Source organism: Sinocyclocheilus grahami, unplaced genomic scaffold (assembly GCF_001515645.1).
Source record: "Sinocyclocheilus grahami isolate Dianchi unplaced genomic scaffold, SAMN03320097.WGS_v1.1 scaffold76.1, whole genome shotgun sequence".
Lineage (NCBI taxonomy): Eukaryota > Metazoa > Chordata > Actinopteri > Cypriniformes > Cyprinidae > Sinocyclocheilus > Sinocyclocheilus grahami.
Window position 1 is genome coordinate 2394428 of NW_015505255.1, and position 19470 is coordinate 2413897.

Consider the following 19470-nt stretch of genomic DNA (forward strand, 5'->3'; position numbering starts at 1 on the left):
TGTCACTAATGTTAATCAAACAACAAAACAGCTATAACAAAGATTAATCTAAATTTAATTCATACAGAGAACACTATGCTGTTATTTTACACTTAATTATTAAATTTCTGTATCTGAATACTACCGTTTATTTTATCTATGCTTGTAAATTGTGTATTTCTTTTTTATCTTTCTTTTTTTTATTGACTGTTCACTTGCCTTTAATCACTTTCTCAGACTATAGTTTTTGCTGTGGTATATGAAGAAGTACTTGGTGTATGGAAAGGAAAGTTACAATGATATAAAATTAGTGTCATTCATTTTTTTTGTTTTTGCATTCACACTGATGTTAAAATGACATTTTCTAAATTGTGACATTACTTTTTATGTAATGCTAAAACACTGCTGGTCACTTTCAGAAGTTGTAGTGATTCTTTCTTTTCCAAGAAAGAATGTGAAACTAATTGGTTATATAATTTTCATTTTTAAATATTTTAAAATATAATTGAAAATTGATTTTACACACTTTAAGCAATATCATATCGAATATCGCATTTTTTAACAAGGTATCGCATTTTTCTTCGATATCGCACAACCCTAATAAATAGTGTGTTCACACTGAAAATTCCAAAAAGAAAAAGTGCACTTTAAATACCTGGTTGTTGGACACTTCATGCACTCAACTGTCGCAGCTTTAACTACGCAGCGGAGTGGGAGTGGCTATTAGCCTCCAATTATGAATGACAAAATAACCTTATATAATTCATACACTACATGGTTGAGTACATAGTGCATAAGTACATAGTGTATGGTGCGTCATTTGGGACGCAGCTATACTAACAGTTCTACATAATGCATCTGTCATATATATATATATATATTTGGACAGAAAGATGAAGATTGTAGCTCAACAACATAAAAACATTTACAGACGCACATCATGTAAACAAACTCTGTGAAAGGCTAGTTTAACTCCACAGGCCCTTCTACTAAAACAGGTAGGCTTCAGTCACTGTATTGCCTGACATTCACACTAAAGCTTTAAATACAGAAAGATCGGGGTTGTAAATATCTACTACTTTTGGTTTACTGGAATATATAGACCGTTTGTTAATTACAACAGGGTGAGGAGGAGACTCCTGTGAGTATGTGTTTTTCATAAGTGCACTGTCTCTCAAATGTTTTCCTTAACCCTCCTTTTCTTTTTCTTTCTTACTTTTGCTCCTTCACAACAGGAGACTATATCCTTGAAGCCAAGCCAAAAGAGATCTCGGAGGCTCAGCGACTGAACTACGAACAGGTAAAAGCAACAGCAGTTTTGCTAGTGACTCACAGAACACAAGTCTATTGAAGATAGCCAGTTTGTTTACATAGCTCTCTCTGTGTTTGTGTGATGGTATAGAGTTAACAGCGAGAACGAGGAGAGAAAGGTGAGGCCTAAGGCTCTGACAGAGGAGAAAACATTAGCCAAGACACATGTAGACTCTCGGACCGACAGATATCTGTCTCACATTCTTGCATCGCTTCTTTAAATATCCCTTTGTTCTTGTAGTGAGCATGGCTTGGTTCTCTGTCATTAAACAGCCAGTTATTGTTATTAGCTCTGTGGCATTACAGTGCCTTTGGGAAGCAAGCTGTGGTAGAGCATCCATCCATCCCAACAGGAAATAAGGACAAGAAAGCATGGAATTGCATTGAATTAAAGGAATTGTGAGAACTGACCCATTCCAGTCTGGATCCAACTGTTTATATAAAGGCAGGAGTGAATATCATCATTGTGTTGCACTGAGAGAGAGTATGAGCCTCTCATAGAGTTGTGTGCGCTACAGAATTTGACATGTAAGGAGATAGGGTGAAAGAGACGCCTCATTTCTCCTCACACGGTGTGCAGGGATGCATGACAGGGACCAGTGGAGTGATTTTTGGTCTTCTCCTTATTAGCTTGTGTAGAATGTTTATTATAATTGTACCCCACAAAGCCTGTCCAGAACAAAACTAGGTACACATTTCACCCCCAAGTCTTTAAAAAGGTCTTAATTAGCCCTTCCACAAGTTAAGGCCTTAAAAAGGTCTTAGAGCAGAGCAGAAAAGTCTTAAATTCATAAAGCCATGGAATGAAATGTTGCACTGTTGCATATCTTCCAATTTTTGCCAATACAAATATCTGAACATCCTTAAATCAAGATTCCATTTAATGGAGATGCAAAATTAAGATATGATATCTTGTTTTTTGAGAAATTGAACAAAATTAAGTGAGTTTATGCTTAAAACAAGAACAAATATATGCCAATTAGGAATGAAAACTTGTATTGAGTTTTTCCATTGGGTTGAGTTTTCTGAGCTTATTAGAAGATATTTGTTCTTCTTTCCGCCATAAACTCACTTCATTTTGATCAATTTCTCCGAAAACAAGACTTCTTATCATTTTGCTTCTCAAGTAAATCTGTCTTGATTTAAGACTAGGGTTGAACTGAAATCAAACTGAAATTGCGATTTGTATTTTTTTTACTCCACAACATCAGTCAAGTGTTTGAACTAACCAACAATTTCTGATCTGATCTGGCCTCTTATCACAGAATGAGGCAGAAAATATATTCTTTTGAATTTGATGTAAACGTATAATAATCCATGTTTTCTCCAGTGTATAGATGTGTACAGGAGTTGTTTTTTCCCCCCACAGTGGATACACAGATGCTGTAACCACATCATTCTAGGGGGCAAAAAAACATACACGACTGTTCAAATGTTTGTGGTCAGTAAGATTTTTTTTTAAATATAATACTTTTATTTAGCAAGGATGTATAAATGACGGTAAAGACATTTCTAATGTTACGAATGTTTTCTATTTTTAAAAATGCTGTTTTTTGAACATTGTGTTTATTATTATTATTATTATTTCAAGTCTATTTTTGTATGTGAGCTTGAGGATGAAGATAGAAGTGTTTCTGATTTTCCCCAATGCGTGTTCTTCTTTATTGGAGTAGGTGGAGGCTGACTGGATTCATGCTCCTTTCTTGCTCTTCCTTCTGTTCTGTATGAGATTTTGCTTTGTTCTTGTGTTTTGGTTTTTATAAGGTAACTTAACTTTGAGAGTTTTTTTTATTGCCAAGACTGTTTCAAGTTTAGCTGAGCTTCATTCTTGCTTAAATAATGCTGTTTCTCTACACTGTAGGTCAGCTGACTGTCTTCGGCCAGGCTTTGTGACAGTAAAGCGTTTTTTTGGCAGTAAGAGAGAGCGAGAGAGGGGCACACACACACACACAGGTCCGGAAGAACTTCATGGGGCCTGTCTGCTCTCTGTGTGTTGATCTTAGTGTGTTTAGCCTGTGCAAACAGTGCACAATAACATCACTCAGGTTTGACTGTGTTTATCAGATGTTGTCCAGTCTAATAAATGTTTTGATTGTATTAAAGCTTTTATAGCCATCTCAGTGAGTATCACTGGACTGGAGCGAGTATAATAGAGCTGGAGAAAGTGGGTCAGGGCAGTGGAGTGGTTCGGAAACGCTGGCAGGGGCACAGGGACAGAGCCGGGCCACACGCAGGCTGGACGTGGGTGGGGGTTGGAACCGGTGCCAGGCTCAACGGGACTGAATGGGAGCTGTGGGTGGATGGGTCTTGGCCGATCTGTCAAACCTCTAACGCTCATCCGACCCTGCTGCCAGTTCTACATGCTCTCATCCACCCACTGGCCATCGGGTCAGCCTGTGCCACACTGATTCATCCTGGCCCGTGTTCCAGGAGAGCAGGGACTCATGACTCAGCAGTTTTCTGAAGGTGTCTAGTGTTGTTTTGGAAACATCATACTTTGGTATCGAGCTGCGAGATGATGACATGTGTTATTCTGATCAGTCAAGGTGAGATGAAGGCTGTGCTCACTCAGTGTCAGAATACGGCTGTCCTGTTTTGAGTGCTAAATACAGTTTAGGTATGACAAAGATTGACAGCTGTCTAGAACAGAAGTGACCACCTGGGATTTGAAGTCAAAACCAAATTTGTTCTCTTGATTTGTTTTGTTAATGTGTTTTATACCATACATCTGAGAGGATGAAGGCAGGATGGCAATAATTGAAGACAAAACAAAACGTCTGGAGGTTTACTATTATTATCTATCAATAGCTATGTTTCCATCCAAAGATGCGAATTTAACTTATGCGCAAAACTGGAATATCGCATAAAACATTTACGAATAAAGCACCGTTTCCATCCAACGAGTCAAAGAGAACAAATTCGTCACTTCCTGATACACTGGCACTAAATATCACTAAGAAAAGAAGCCACTGAATACAGTAATTTTCATATATGATAAATTACTTGTGCCTCAGAGCGAGCAGATGAAACACAATAAATGCAGTTAATACTTTCGGAGGAGGGTGCCTGCTGTTTGGGAACGTAGTCGTGCAAGACTTGATGACAGACTTTGCTCAGGTATTTCAGGACGACCAAAACAACGTTTCAGAACGAGATCAGTCCGCTGGTTAGTCAAGTTTTCCCATCCCATCGTGCAAAGTCACATAACTCTTGATGCACATGGTGGAATTTATTCGGTAAATGTGTTTCCAATCATAGTTTATGCACAATTCTCTTATCGGATAAAAAGTTTATCCTACTCAATTGTGCGCATAAGTTTTTTTTTAATGCGCATTATTAGAATCAATGTGCATCGTGGCATTTCCATCCAGGGTTTTATGCGCTATTACAAAATGCACATAAAAATAGGTGGATGGAATCATAGCTACTATTGTGATAGGCATTAATCAAGATTAGCACTAGAAGAGGATTGACTTCAGTTATTTGATCTGATTCGATCCTGTCTGTATACAGGACAGTTTGAGAGTCAATTTGCTATTAAATGAAATTGTGGATCCCAAATACTGACTGTGTGATGTAGCCTAATTGAAAATGAATCTGGGAGCTAGTAAAAGTCATCTGAAATCTTGAGCATATAAGTTTTACAATATGAAAGTCTGCCTTATGAACAAAGTAACAAATAAAGGCTGCTATTTTGCAACACCTTTAGCTATTTTTACAATTTAGGATGGCCTTAACTGCCTTAATGCTTTTATAAAACAGTTACACTCAGAATAGTGTTATGTAAGGAATAATTTACTCCGGGCCGTTTAATTATTAGAAAAATAATGCACACCCTTCGTGTCGTGGCCGTTACACCTCGGGTGTGCATTATTTTTCTAATAATTCAACGGCCCGGAGTCAATTATTCCGGTTATACTACGGTTACCACTCCTCAAGACATCGATCAGATGATATTTAAAGGGATTCGTCCGGTTTTTGTACTTAAATCGCTATTGTGAGTAGGATTATTTCTTCCGCATCTCATCCAACGCCTCTTTTGCTGGTTCCAAAACATCATTTTAAAGCTGGTAATGGAGGCTTGAGCCGATGATAGCATTCTAATGCAGTTGTTAGAAAGAGAGCGAGAGAGACAGACACACAGAGAAAGAGAGAGAGAGAGAGCTTGTGTGAATTAGGCTACCTCTGTGCGGCCCTCAGCAGTGTTCTGCAGCAGCGTCTCTAAACAGCGCTGTTATTACCTCGCTGGTGAGAAATGTCATGTGCAGCCTTTAAGTTGCTACACTATATCTGAAGGCTAACTGATCAAATCGTCAGGGCAGCGCTGACAACACCTTTTTGTGCAAACTGCGTGACCGTGTGATGTAGCTGTATGCTAATTTCCGTTATTACAGTTAACTATGCGAAGTGATATGGGACTGTAATGCGGTCAAGAGAGCTGCCTGGAACTACCTTCGCCGTGCGTCTCCCTGAAAATAATTGCGCACCTCAGAACGTTCATCAGCCAATCAGATTCAAGCATTATGTTACAATAATACATTCAAATTAAATGAAAACTGAAGATATAAAAAGCTCATTCAAAATACTGTAATAATATATACATAATAGTAAAATAACACTGAATGCTGTATTGACCAATCAGCTTCCAGAACTGGAACTATCCATTTTAAACTTCATTTAAATTAAACCCAGAATTCCAGATACAAGTGATTGGGGTTGAATTAAGTGAAAGTGCTAGGAAATCCCCTGTACCAACAGAAAATGGCCAGGGCAGAAAGATTGAGAGAGAAATCTCCTACAGAAGCGCGAAGATAATCTCACTGGTTTCCAGGGATTCATGGTTTATGATATATAATGTTGTTGTTACATGGTTGAGTTGTGTTACGAGCTTTAATCCCAACAACTGTCCACATACACTCATTGTGTAAATTGTGACCGATCCACATAACAGATGGTCATACTGTGAGTCCTTAAAAGTGAGAGCCGGACAGATTATTATTATCATAGGGCCTGGAACGTAATATCAAACGCTGCACACACACGCGCGTATGTTCGCACTCTATCTGTTAAACTGCGCTGGAGTTTGTAGCCTTGCAGTGGCTTGTGTTTGTGAGCCTGCAGCTGTGCTTTTTTGAGAGTCACTGGAGGGTCATTATGGTCAAACAGAAAGACAGGAAGTAAAGGAGGTGAACTCTGGTGTTTGGAGCTTTTTAGTCGCTGGCCTAGAGTTATGAGATTGTTCCTGCTCAGAGCAGCAAGACAATTGGGTGTGACATTTTACAGAAATGTGTTCATGTGTTGTGTTGGAAAGATTGATACTGTTTTCTTATTTTTCTGTATTTCTTTGCTCTCTCTTTCTCTAGAATATGAGTGATGCTATGGCAGTGCTGCATAAACTGCAGACAGGTCTGGATGTAAATGTTAAGTTCACAGGTGTGCGGGTGTTCGAATACACACCCGAATGCATCGTCTTTGACCTGCTGGATATCCCACTCTACCACGGATGGCTGGTTGACCCACAGGTCAGCATCCTGATTCACATCCTTCTAGAAAAGCAAGTTCCACTGAAACATTAGATGTCACCACATGATGTCATTTATTAATCTCCTTCTAGCCACTTAGTCATATCCGACTCTAGGCTACATCATAGGCCTGCATCCTCCACATCCATATATATATATTTATACAACAGTTCGTTCTGCTTCTCGAATCTCATTGGTTGAGAACCGTGAGATATTGTACTGGTATCGCTACAGGAATGCCCTTTCACAATTTTGTATCACTCCGCTTGTTCTAGCCGGGTCTTTGTTTTTTGTTCTTTATTATTTACTGAGCTAATTGTAGAGTACGTTAGTTAATATAAGAAGAAACGTCTAGCTTCTGGGTCTCTCTCTCTCATTTGGATGCTCGTCTTGCCGCATTGTTTCTCTCTTATAACCTCATTATTTCTCACTAATAACTGAAGCAGCACATGCCCTTGATACGAGTTCTAAAAGTGACGCATGTTTAATTGTCAACTTGAGCTTTGAATCCGTGGCGGAAGGAAGTAGTTCCGCACAAAAGAGGGTTTTATTAGGCACTCCGTTGTTTCTTGTTTAATTACACGCGTTTTGTCTAACTGTTGCATAAATGCAATATCGCTCTCGTACTCGAGTGATATATATATATATATATATATGTATGTATGTATGTGTGTAAAAAGTTCACAATGGTTTAGAGAAATTTATATATATATATGTGTGTGTGTGTGTGTACTACTTTATCAAATTAATTGGAAGTAATTGCAATTAGTATTCAGCATCGGTACTGAAAAAAGCCCTCAAATTTAGATTATTTACATTATTTTGGCAGACGGATAAATTTAATAGATATTACAAAAATTGGCTTTAAAATTATTATATAGATGGTTTTAGTTCCATATCATTTAACATTTTAGCTCATTACTTGGCTACAGTCTACAACACATCATTTAATTAATTTTGCCAGTAATTATTTTTTAGCATATCATATCACGCAGTGAGCGTCATGGTCAATGCCAATTCACGTTAAAACCAGTTCAACTGTTAATAATGTGCCGTTTAAATTAAATTAACTGACATATTAACACATCATTAAATTGATGCCCTTCTAAAAAAAATCGCCTGTGTGTAACATTAACATTTATGCTAATATTTTGACCAGCATATTGTCTTCCTTTTTTTTTATCACGCTCTCTGTAGATGGCTGATATAGTTAAGGCAGTGGGGAACTGTAGCTATAACCAGTTGGTAGAGAAGATAATCAGCTGTAAGCAATCAGACAACAGCGAGCTGGCCGGGGAAGGTGGGTATTCACTGTTTTCATCTGTCTTCTCCTCTTTTTCCTTTCACACATTCATGCAGACTGCTTCTTACAGAAGGCAAGTGCTGCTCATACGTAACGTAATTGTAGTGTTTCGAGTTCACTCTTTGCCAGGCTTCTGTACGTTTAGATGTATTAATGCATTGTACATATTAATCCATGTCCTGAAAGTTTTTCCCCATTGCATCATGCAAATAAACAACTATCAGAGTCATTTAAGCACCCTCCTCCTTTTCACAGTTTTTAGCTGTCTGAAACATTCTCTCCCTCGCTCACTGCGTTTGTGTCTAAATATATCTCCCTCGCCATCTTTTTTTTTGCTCTTTTCGTCTTTTAGAATGCACCTTTTCCGTCTCTGTTTCTGTTTGTACCAGTGTATGTGAGCCTGTCTCTGTCAGACTGTGATTTTTGTGTGTCATAAAGTTTCAGACAATGTGTGTTTAAAGGATTAGTTCACCCGAACATTTTTTCTTCAATTATTAAAGGGTTCATATGATGCGATTTCAAGTTTTCCTTTCTCTTTGGAGTGTTACAAGCTCTTGGTGCATAAAGAAGATCTGTAAAGTTGCAAAGACTAAAGTCTCAAATCCAAAGATATTCTTTATAAAAGTTAATAGTCAGCCACGCCTACCTAAAACGGCTCGTTCTAACTCGTCCCCACATGTCTACGTCCACACATTCATGCAGACTGCTTCTTACAGAAGGCAAGTGCTGCTCATACGTAACGTAATTGTAGTGTTTCGAGTTCACTCTTTGCCAGGCTTCTGTACGTTTAGATGTATTAATGCATTGTACATATTAATCCATGTCCTGAAAGTTTTTCCCCATTGCATCATGCAAATAAACAACTATCAGAGTCATTTAAGCACCCTCCTCCTTTTCACAGTTTTTAGCTGTCTGAAACATTCTCTCCCTCGCTCACTGCGTTTGTGTCTAAATATATCTCCCTCGCCATCTTTTTTTTGCTCTTTTCGTCTTTTAGAATGCACCTTTTCCGTCTCTGTTTCTGTTTGTACCAGTGTATGTGAGCCTGTCTCTGTCAGACTGTGATTTTTGTGTGTCATAAAGTTTCAGACAATGTGTGTTTAAAGGATTAGTTCACCCGAACATTTTTTCTTCAATTATTAAAGGGTTCATATGATGCGATTTCAAGTTTTCCTTTCTCTTTGGAGTGTTACAAGCTCTTGGTGCATAAAGAAGATCTGTAAAGTTGCAAAGACTAAAGTCTCAAATCCAAAGATATTCTTTATAAAAGTTAATAGTCAGCCACGCCTACCTAAAACGGCTCGTTCTAACTCGTCCCCACATGTCTACGTCACGATGTGGAAATATTAGCGTAATGCCACCCAAATGTGCACGCAAAGAAAGAAGGCGTGGTTTCAGGAACAGCAGTCGTGTTGATGCAGCCATGTCAGGGAGACGCTGTGTTTCAATGCGAAAGCAAAAGCACTTTATTTGGCCTTCCGGAAGTAGATGCATTTAGGAATCATTGGTTAAGATTTATTTACAACAGAACAGCACAACCCAGATGTTCGAATTTGTGCAACGCATTTTCTGGACGAAAATTTTAAGCTAGAAGAGTACAAGGCTGGCTGTGCACAAAGTCTATTTCTAAAAATGAGTCTTGCCCAGAGTAACGCGTCGTGTGTGTGTGTGTGTGTGTGTGAGTTGAGTGTGTGTGAGTGTGTGTGTGTGTGAGTTGAGTATGTGTGTGTGTGTGTGTGAGGGGAACAGGGTCACATCACAGGAGAGTGAACTGTCTGTCAGAAATCATAGCACGTCAGCTGTCTTAACCGTGGCTTGTGTACTGCATCATCACTGTGTCTGTCACGCGACTCTGTTGCCCTTTCGGGCTTGAACTGATGGTAAAACTAACGACATTATTAACTGTCTTGATATTTACTTTGAAAGCTGAAGTGATTATGGTAAGGGCCGTTACATTTCCGACACGTGCTTGTGGTGTTCGGCCAATCACAATGCACTGGGTCAGCTGGCCAATCAGAGCAGACTGCGCTTGTCAAAGGAGGGGGAAAATTACGTTTTTGAGAGAGGCGGGGCATAGAGAGATACACAAAATAATGATCTTTAAAATGGCATCATATGACCCCTTTAACTCTTATGTTGTTCCAAACCTTTATGACTTGCATCATTCTGTCTGGAAAAATTTAAAGTTACAGTGAATGGGGGCTGAGACTAACACTTTGAAAAAGACACCATAAAAATTAGTCCATATTACTCATACCAAGTCTTCTGAAGTCATATGATAGCTTTGAGTGAAAGAGACTGAAATTCAAATCATTATTCATTGATAATCACCACTTCCAGTGGATTGTCATTGTGAATGAATCATTCAGAACCGTTTTGTGAACAGAATCAACTGATTCTTTGAAAAGATTCAACTCAAAGGACTGACTTGTTTACAAATCGGACATTGTTATGTACCAAGGAGAGCTAGGGTGGATATTAAGGTGTTAAATTCAAATATTTGTGTCTGTATTGTATTGTGTATTTCAGAGACATCTCACACTAGCGCTTTCTTTCCCAGGTTTTGTGGCAGAGCAGTTTCTAAACAGCACAGCGACTCAGCTAACATATCACGGCCTGTGTGAACTCACTTCTACCGTACAAGAGGGAGAACTGTGTGTCTTCTTCAGGAACAATCACTTCAGCACCATGACCAAATTTAAGGTGTGTTGACATTTAAATGTATTTGAGATGTTGAATGCCGGAAGATGGCTCTGTGCTGCTGTGAATAAGCGCTCCAATAAGCAACGTAAATTTGGTTAATTTGTCTTTAGAGGGATGCTGTATGTTGGTGCCCCCCAGTGGCCTACTCAGAAGTATAGATATGGGGTACCTAAATTATTCTATTGCTAATTACCATGATTTTGCATATTGGAAAGGTCAAGATCTAACAAAAACACATGCAAATAAACTAATATGCAGTAAAATTAAGTTAAAAAAAAAATAATTGAGTCACATTAAGCTATTGCAGTCGTTTAAGTCTTCATCCCATATAACACCACCACAAATTATACCATCTGAAAACACAATGCAATGTTTCAGAAACTGCTTAAAATATTATAGCAAAGTTTACAACAAAGCAAATTGCAGTATGTGCTGATAATGAAATGCACCCAGAATTAATTGAAAATACAAAGCCACTCTATACATGTTTCTATTTAGTTTTTTGCATTTTTTATATTTTTTTGTAAACATTCATATAGCTTTCTTTTTATCTTAATAGCTTTTGTTAATAATAACCCCTGAATTTTGATTGCTCATTCAGGACTAAACTTTAGAGAGAATTTGTATGGTTTTGAATGTTGACACTCTGTGTAACCTATGTAATGTCTTATTATCAGGGAGGCTGTAAAGCCTCTGTCTGTTATCTGGAGGAAGCGGAGCTGTTCTGTAACAGCAGGACACACTTCACCCACAGATAAAACTCTTCCATGATCCTCGTGTACACACTTCAAAACATGACACCACTGCTGCTCGGTCTGGGAGTGTTGAAAGATTTATGGACGAGAGCTGTGAGGTTGTTGCATGTTTTTATAAATGCTCTCTCTGTGTTCTTCAGGCCCAGCTGTACCTGCTGGTAACGGATCAGGGGTTTCTCACTGAGGAGAAGGTGGTTTGGGAAAGTCTGCATAATGTCGATGGAGATGGAAACTTCTGCGACTCAGAGTTCCATCTGAGGCCGCCCTCTGAACCGGAAACTGTGTACCGTGGTCAGCAAGACCAGATCGACCAGGTCAGGACTAATAACTTCCCAGGAGTTTTCAGTGTCATGCAGTCATAAACGCTGAATATGGTAGTTGTTTCTCAGGGTGACGTCTGTAAAAGAACATTTGCATGGCTCATCTATGATTAAAGCTCACACAGTCGGATGGAGTTTAATTTATATGCACTACCATTCAAAAGTTTGAGATCAGTAAGCTTTTTTTTAAAGAAATTTATTAATTTTTTAAAGACTTTTACATTGTAACAACAGATTTCTGTTTCAAATAAATACTATTCCTTTCAGCTTTCTACATTTCAAAGAATCCTGAAAAGAAATCGTCATGTTTTCCACAAAATTTAAGCAGCACAACTTTTTTTTTTAATTAACAAGAAATGTTTTTTGAGCACCAAATCTGAAAGTTCTGGAATAGTGGCCATCACAGGAATAAATTACATTTGAAAATAAATTCAAATAGAAAATAGTTACTTTATACTGTAACCGTATTTCACAATACTGCTGTGTTCACTGTATTTCTTTTATCAAGTAAATGCAGAATTGGTCAACAACAAAAAAATCTTACTGACCCCAAATTTTTGAATGACTGTGTAGACAACACTACGAATATACACTGCAGCTAAAAGAAATTGTCACTCATGTTCAGCTGTTTACAGGAGTTTAAAATGAAATTGCTTACAATTCCTTAAAATGACATGGTTTACAAATAAGTTATGTATCTGTGATCTGGGCCTTTCTTGGGTACCTTTCTTAAGAGAAGCATAAAGTCCAGCCCTGCATATGAAATCACTTTTAAAAATTACTATTTAAAGATCCAATCCTCAAAGCCTTTAATTATTCCTATGCTTGTAGATAACAGGAACTTATTTAATAATTTAAATTCCTAATATTTTAATTGTGGTTTTACAGTAATCACTCAACCCCATCTTTAAGTTATACCCTGTGTAAGTCTTTAAGAAATATACTCTGTGTAACAACATTTCACAGAGTCACAATGACCTTCAGGTGACGCTGAGCTCAGGAGGCTGATATTACAGTGAGCCGTGAATGTTGACATCCAGTTGCGTCGCAGCCAGTCTCTGTGAAAATGCAGTTTATCTATATTGTGCTTTGTAGCGCACTGCTGTCCTATAGCACTACTTCTGCTCCATTGCCCACTGGAAAATCTCCTCAAATATTGATGTTAAAAGCTCCCCAACCCTTCTTCCAGCTCTGTGTAACCCTCCCCCTGTGCCTTTGGGATGCTTAAATGCCTGATGACCGGACAAAAGTCTCTCACTTGACACAGATCCTTTGTGTCTCTGTCTCTCTTCTGCTCTTGTATTGGGTGTTTAATAATGAAGTGTCTGTATGAGGGAAGGGCTTGGAGATCACTGTACTCTAAAAGTCAGTCTTTACTCTAAAACAGTCGTTGTAGCGCAGTGTCGTGGAGGTCAGTTAGCAAACTAAATGGTCAATTCATAGGCAAACTGTGAGGATATGCATGATGTACTGCAATCTTTTTTCAGAAAGTATTATGTAAGCTCCTTACTACTGTAAGGATATAATGCTCTACAGAAAGGAATAGTTCACCCACAAAGGAAAATGATGTCATCTACTTACATTATGTTCTAAAGCTGTATGATTTATATTTTATGGAACTCTAAAGGAGTTATTTAGCAGAGAGTTTAGGCTGCACTTTCTCATTCAATATAGGAGGGAAGGCAACTAGTCAGATAAATATAATACATAAAATATAGAATACATTTTTAAAGCTGCAGTGCGTAACTTTTTTTTGGTTAAAAATGATCCGAAATCAATATTTGAGCAAGTACTTAACCAGCCAGTGTTCAAAAATATCGCCTTACTTTAGCCCGATTCACAACGGTTAGCTTATAATAATGTTTTCTAATTTGAGTGGTACGGCGTCATTACGTCACGTCTGTAAACATAAAGAAGTTGTGCCGGCTAGTAGGCTATATCGCATGTGCGGATCCTGCAGGTGGCGGATCGTTTATGGCCTTTTCTCACAGCAGCTGGTATAATTAAATGTATCATTTTGATGGTGGATTGTAATCCAGAAAGGATTATGTGTTTATGAAACACATGTGAATAAAATTAAATTATATTCCAGTTTTAAATGTGCTTCTGATTACAGATAGCCTGGGATTACACAAGATTTGTATTTTAAATACAACCAGTTCGAAGGGAGCATAATTTGCTTTTTGGGTTCAAAGAATTTCTTAATATGAAATTCGAGTGATATGACAATTAGAGTTTAGACTGTAGTACAGAAATTGAAATCTACTCGCTTATACACACTATACTCATAGTCACGCAATGCTGATGTTGTTAACATTAACAATTTGAGAATAAAGTATAACAATAATAATAATTTGCACGCTTTGATGTGATATGAGCTAATTTAGATTTAATCACCAGAAGTATAGATATGGGGTACCTAAATTATTCTATTGCTAATTACCATGATTTTGCATATTGGAAAGGTCAAGATCTAACAAAAACACATGCAAATAAACTAATATGCAGTAAAATTAAGTTAAAAAAAAAATAATTGAGTCACATTAAGCTATTGCAGTCGTTTAAGTCTTCATCCCATATAACACCACCACAAATTATACCATCTGAAAACACAATGCAATGTTTCAGAAACTGCTTAAAATATTATAGCAAAGTTTACAACAAAGCAAATTGCAGTATGTGCTGATAATGAAATGCACCCAGAATTAATTGAAAATACAAAGCCACTCTATACATGTTTCTATTTAGTTTTTTGCATTTTTTATATTTTTTTGTAAACATTCATATAGCTTTCTTTTTATCTTAATAGCTTTTGTTAATAATAACCCCTGAATTTTGATTGCTCATTCAGGACTAAACTTTAGAGAGAATTTGTATGGTTTTGAATGTTGACACTCTGTGTAACCTATGTAATGTCTTATTATCAGGGAGGCTGTAAAGCCTCTGTCTGGGAAGTATAGATATGGGGTACCTAAATTATTCTATTGCTAATTACCATGATTTTGCATATTGGAAAGGTCAAGATCTAACAAAAACACATGCAAATAAACTAATATGCAGTAAAATTAAGTTTAAAAAAAAAATACTTGAGTCACATTAAGCTATTGCAGTCGTTTAAGTCTTCATCCCATGTAACACCACCACAAATTATACCATCTGAAAACACAATGCAATGTTTCAGAAACTGCTTAAAATATTATAGCAAAGTTTACAACAAAGCAAATTGCAGTATGTGCTGATAATGAAATGCACCCAGAATTAATTGAAAATACAAAGCCACTCTATACATGTTTCTATTTAGTTTTTTGCATTTTTTATATTTTTTTGTAAACATTCATATAGCTTTCTTTTTATCTTAATAGCTTTTGTTAATAATAACCCCTGAATTTTGATTGCTCATTCAGGACTAAACGGCGTCATTACGTCACGTCTGTAAACATAAAGAAGTTGTGCCGGCTAGTAGGCTATATCGCATGTGCGGATCCTGCAGGTGGCGGATCGTTTATGGCCTTTTCTCACAGCAGCTGGTATAATTAAATGTATCATTTTGATGGTGGATTGTAATCCAGAAAGGATTATGTGTTTATGAAACACATGTGAATAAAATTAAATTATATTCCAGTTTTAAATGTGCTTCTGATTACAGATAGCCTGGGATTACACAAGATTTGTATTTTAAATACAACCAGTTCGAAGGGAGCATAATTTGCTTTTTGGGTTCAAAGAATTTCTTAATATGAAATTCGAGTGATATGACAATTAGAGTTTAGACTGTAGTACAGAAATTGAAATCTACTCGCTTATACACACTATACTCATAGTCACGCAATGCTGATGTTGTTAACATTAACAATTTGAGAATAAAGTATAACAATAATAATAATTTGCACGCTTTGATGTGATATGAGCTAATTTAGATTTAATCACCATTGGTAGCGCAATTTTATTTATTTATAATGCTTTTTTCCTCAGTTGGTCAGAACAAACGTGGCAGACTTGTTACTTACTTGTTCAGATGACAATATACGGTGAAAATTCTTATTTGGGTCATATATCAACCCACGCAAGCTAGATAATTCCGCACACAGCTGCAATTCCAGGTTTTCAAACAGAGATGGCGACAAAGAGGCAAACCTTACGGACTGCAGCTTTAAGTCATTTTTTTAAAGAAATGAATACTAATTCAGCAAGGATACATTAAATTGATTAAAGGTGACTGTAAAGTATAGCAATTTATATAACATATCAAGCGCCTAAAGGTAACATAAAAGTAGTACTAGTGTATATAGTATAGCCTTCTACCTTAACTTTGCTAAATAACTATTTTAATTTTCCCCTTTGTATGTGTAGGACTACCTGATGGCGCTGTCCCTACAGCAGGAACAGCAGGCCTCAGACCTGGGTTGGGAACAGATCCCAGAAGGCATCAGTGATCTAGAGCTGGCCAAGAAGCTGCAGGAGGAGGAGGACTGCAGAGCGTCACAGTACTATCAGGAGCAGGAACAGGCAGCGGCTGCGCAGGCACAGGTGAGTTAATTAGCTGCACACAACAATAAATCAACACGCCACATTTACCTCAAATGCCAACATTTTCTTCAAAATATCAGCATATATTACACTTTGATCAATCTGACATAACATCACATAAATGTCATGGTGCTCCAGATTTGATGAAAGCCATTAGATGTTTAAGAGGACAAATAAGACCTAGCAAACCATAAATGTGTAAATTTGTAATGAAACGACAGATTTCTTCTTCCATACAGTAACATACGTCTGAGTGAAACAGGTTATTTTTAAAAAGATGAAGGGCGGGGACATTGTTCTACGGATCGATTGTTGATTGGATAGAGGCGGATCTGATTGCAAGAAATGGGGCAGGGTTTAAGTAGTATCAAGACAGTTCACTCAACGTGAATTCGGGCAGAGTGCACCGGAAGGAGCATAGTTTGTGCTTGCTGTTTAATAATCATTTGAAACGGGCAAACTGGCAGCTCCAGTTGTAAGATTAAATGATTTATCTTGAACTCTGTCATGGAAATTATGTATAGACTAGTTAAACAATTTAATATTCAATTTACAATGAATTTATACCCATGTTGTATTACGCTGTATTACACTGTGGATGAGCGCTTTGTAAAATAAATGGATGGATGATTCAGCAGTGGGGGCACCATCTTCTGGCGAGACGCGGGAATTAATTCGGCGCACGACTCTCACAGTGCATTATGGGTATTCTCTAGCCATTGAGCGTGCACCGGTTGTAAGGTCGTTTTTGTGGTGCATTGTGGGATTGAATGAGTGCACTCGAGAACGTCCACTATGGTTTTGGACACCACTAAAAATGGCTGTTTCCTCAAATAGTGCCCTATTTAAGGGTATTGTATTACGCTGTATTACACTGTGGATGAGCGCTTTGTAAAATAAATGGATGGATGATTCAGCAGTGGGGGCACCATCTTCTGGCGAGACGCGGGAATTAATTCGGCGCACGACTCTCACAGTGCATTATGGGTATTCTCTAGCCATTGAGCGTGCACCGGTTGTAAGGTCGTTTTTGTGGTGCATTGTGGGATTGAATGAGTGCACTCGAGAACGTCCACTATGGTTTCGGACACCACTACAAATGGCTGTCCCCTCAAATAGTGCCCTATTTAAGGGTATGGGGGTGATTTCGGATACAGCCTAAACGATTAGAAAAGTTTGGCATACATACGTCGCCAGACAAAAGTTTGTAGTTTCAGTGGAAGATCAAATTATGTTTATTTTTTTAACATAAGCATGGGCAGTGTTGGGAAGGTTACTTTGGAAATGTAATAGGTTACAAATTACCCTATTTAAAATGTAGCAAGTAGTGTAACAATTTTAATTACTTTATTAATGTAACTTATTACATTTTTTGTGGTGCATTGTGGGATTGAATGAGTGCACTCGAGAACGTCCACTATGGTTTCGGACACCACTACAAATGGCTGTCCCCTCAAATAGTGCCCTATTTAAGGGTATGGGGGTGATTTCGGATACAGCCTAAACGATTAGAAAAGTTTGGCATACATACGTCGCCAGACAAAAGTTTGTAGTTTCAGTGGAAGATCAAATTATGACATTTTGATTGAAATTTTTTTTTTAACATAAGCATGGGCAGTGTTGGGAAGGTTACTTTGGAAATGTAATAGGTTACAAATTACCCTATTTAAAATGTAGCAAGTAGTGTAACAATTTTAATTACTTTATTAATGTAACTTATTACATTTGATTACCTTTTGAATACTTTTCTAAATTTCTATTGTTTTCAACTGTGAATCATTTTCAAACTTTTAAAGCAGGCAGGGTTAACCTTACAGTAGTACTCAACAGTGATTACTGTCAGACTTTCCAAATCCTTCATCACTTGAATTAAGATTATAATAATTTAATTTAAAGCACGGCCACCACAAAATCAGACTTTAGCACCTCTTTAAAGGTTAAATACAGATTTAAAATCATAAGATATAGTTTATAGCTATGATACTGCTTTTGAAATCAAATCTATGACAGGAAACACTGGCATCTAACAATGCCAATGGAAACAACAATGGAAAAACAGTTCATCTTAAAAAATAAAGCATACACATAAACCCAAATATGAAATAAAAAAAACATTGGTGTCTCATATTTCAGAGCAGTCAATTTATGAAAGAAATCAATTAAATCTGTATGTGGGTCTGTGTGTGAGTGAAAAAACATTTGGACGTAACTCCCCTTGTAATTGTTAACATTTTTATAAGTAACTGTAATTTAATTAGACATTTTCTCTCAGTAACTGTAACTGATTACAGTTAAATTTATTTTGTAATAAAATTACGTAATTCTGTTACATGTAACTAGTTACTCCCCAACACTGAGCTTGGGTGAATCAGTTACAGTAAGATTAATAACAAGCATTTAGAAACAAGAGGGTGAATTTTCATTTCATGCCCGATTTAAGGAGTTCAAATAAGAGGTTAATTTGTTCCCCTCCTGTCAGGGACAACAACCAGCAGCGGGTGACGACCAGGTGGATAGAGCGGCAGCCGCTGGAGCCTCAGCAGGGGGAGCCACGGCTTCTCCAAGCCCAGGCAAACAGCCCTCAACGGGGGAACGCAAACCCAAGAAAGAAGCCAAGGACAAAGACAAATGCATCTTGTTGTAACAGCAGTGGACTCTGTGAGGAGTGCGAAACGGGCAGCATTTTAATTCCAGTGGCTCTGCAATGCATCTCCCAGCGTGAGGTGGAGAAAGAATAGAGATGAGAGAAGTGTGACAGACGGAGAGGACTTGCCATTCTCAAGCCACTTGTGCCTGACTTTAACCCTCGGAGTTCTGAAGATGCAGACAAGAAGAGAGGGCTGTCACTACAAGGACTACCACTACATCTTTCGTAGAGCTGGCCAAATGTTCTCAGCAGGAAATCCACTGCAGTGCACTATATTTGTGTGGGGTCACCAGGGAGGGTGGGTTTTTGTAGTAAAACAAGGTAATGTACACATAGCACTAGGCAACAAAGTACCCCCCCCCCCCCCCCCCCCAAAAAAAAAAAAAAAAAAAAAAAACAGGAA

The 19470-nt window shown here is 37.7% G+C and overlaps 1 protein-coding gene across 4 annotated transcripts in view; it reads left to right on the forward strand.

Moving 5' to 3' along the window:
- mindy2 (MINDY lysine 48 deubiquitinase 2) overlaps positions 1–19451 on the forward strand; it is a 36810-nt gene extending 17359 nt beyond the window's left edge. The window contains exons 3-10 of one of the 4 annotated variants that reach the window (XM_016273195.1): positions 1215–1279; positions 2621–2731; positions 6654–6812; positions 8010–8112; positions 10676–10818; positions 11714–11887; positions 16244–16420; positions 18913–19451. In XM_016273195.1, the coding sequence (XP_016128681.1) occupies positions 1215–1279; positions 2621–2731; positions 6654–6812; positions 8010–8112; positions 10676–10818; positions 11714–11887; positions 16244–16420; positions 18913–19158 (1178 nt within the window). In that variant the 3' untranslated portion in view covers positions 19159–19451. Of the gene's footprint in view, positions 1–1214; positions 1280–2620; positions 2732–6653; positions 6813–8009; positions 8113–10675; positions 10819–11713; positions 11888–16243; positions 16421–18899 lie in introns of all 4 variants that reach the window. The other 3 variants (XM_016273196.1, XM_016273198.1, XM_016273199.1) reach the window with 3 other exon arrangements.
- Positions 19452–19470: the final 19 nt, after the last annotated feature.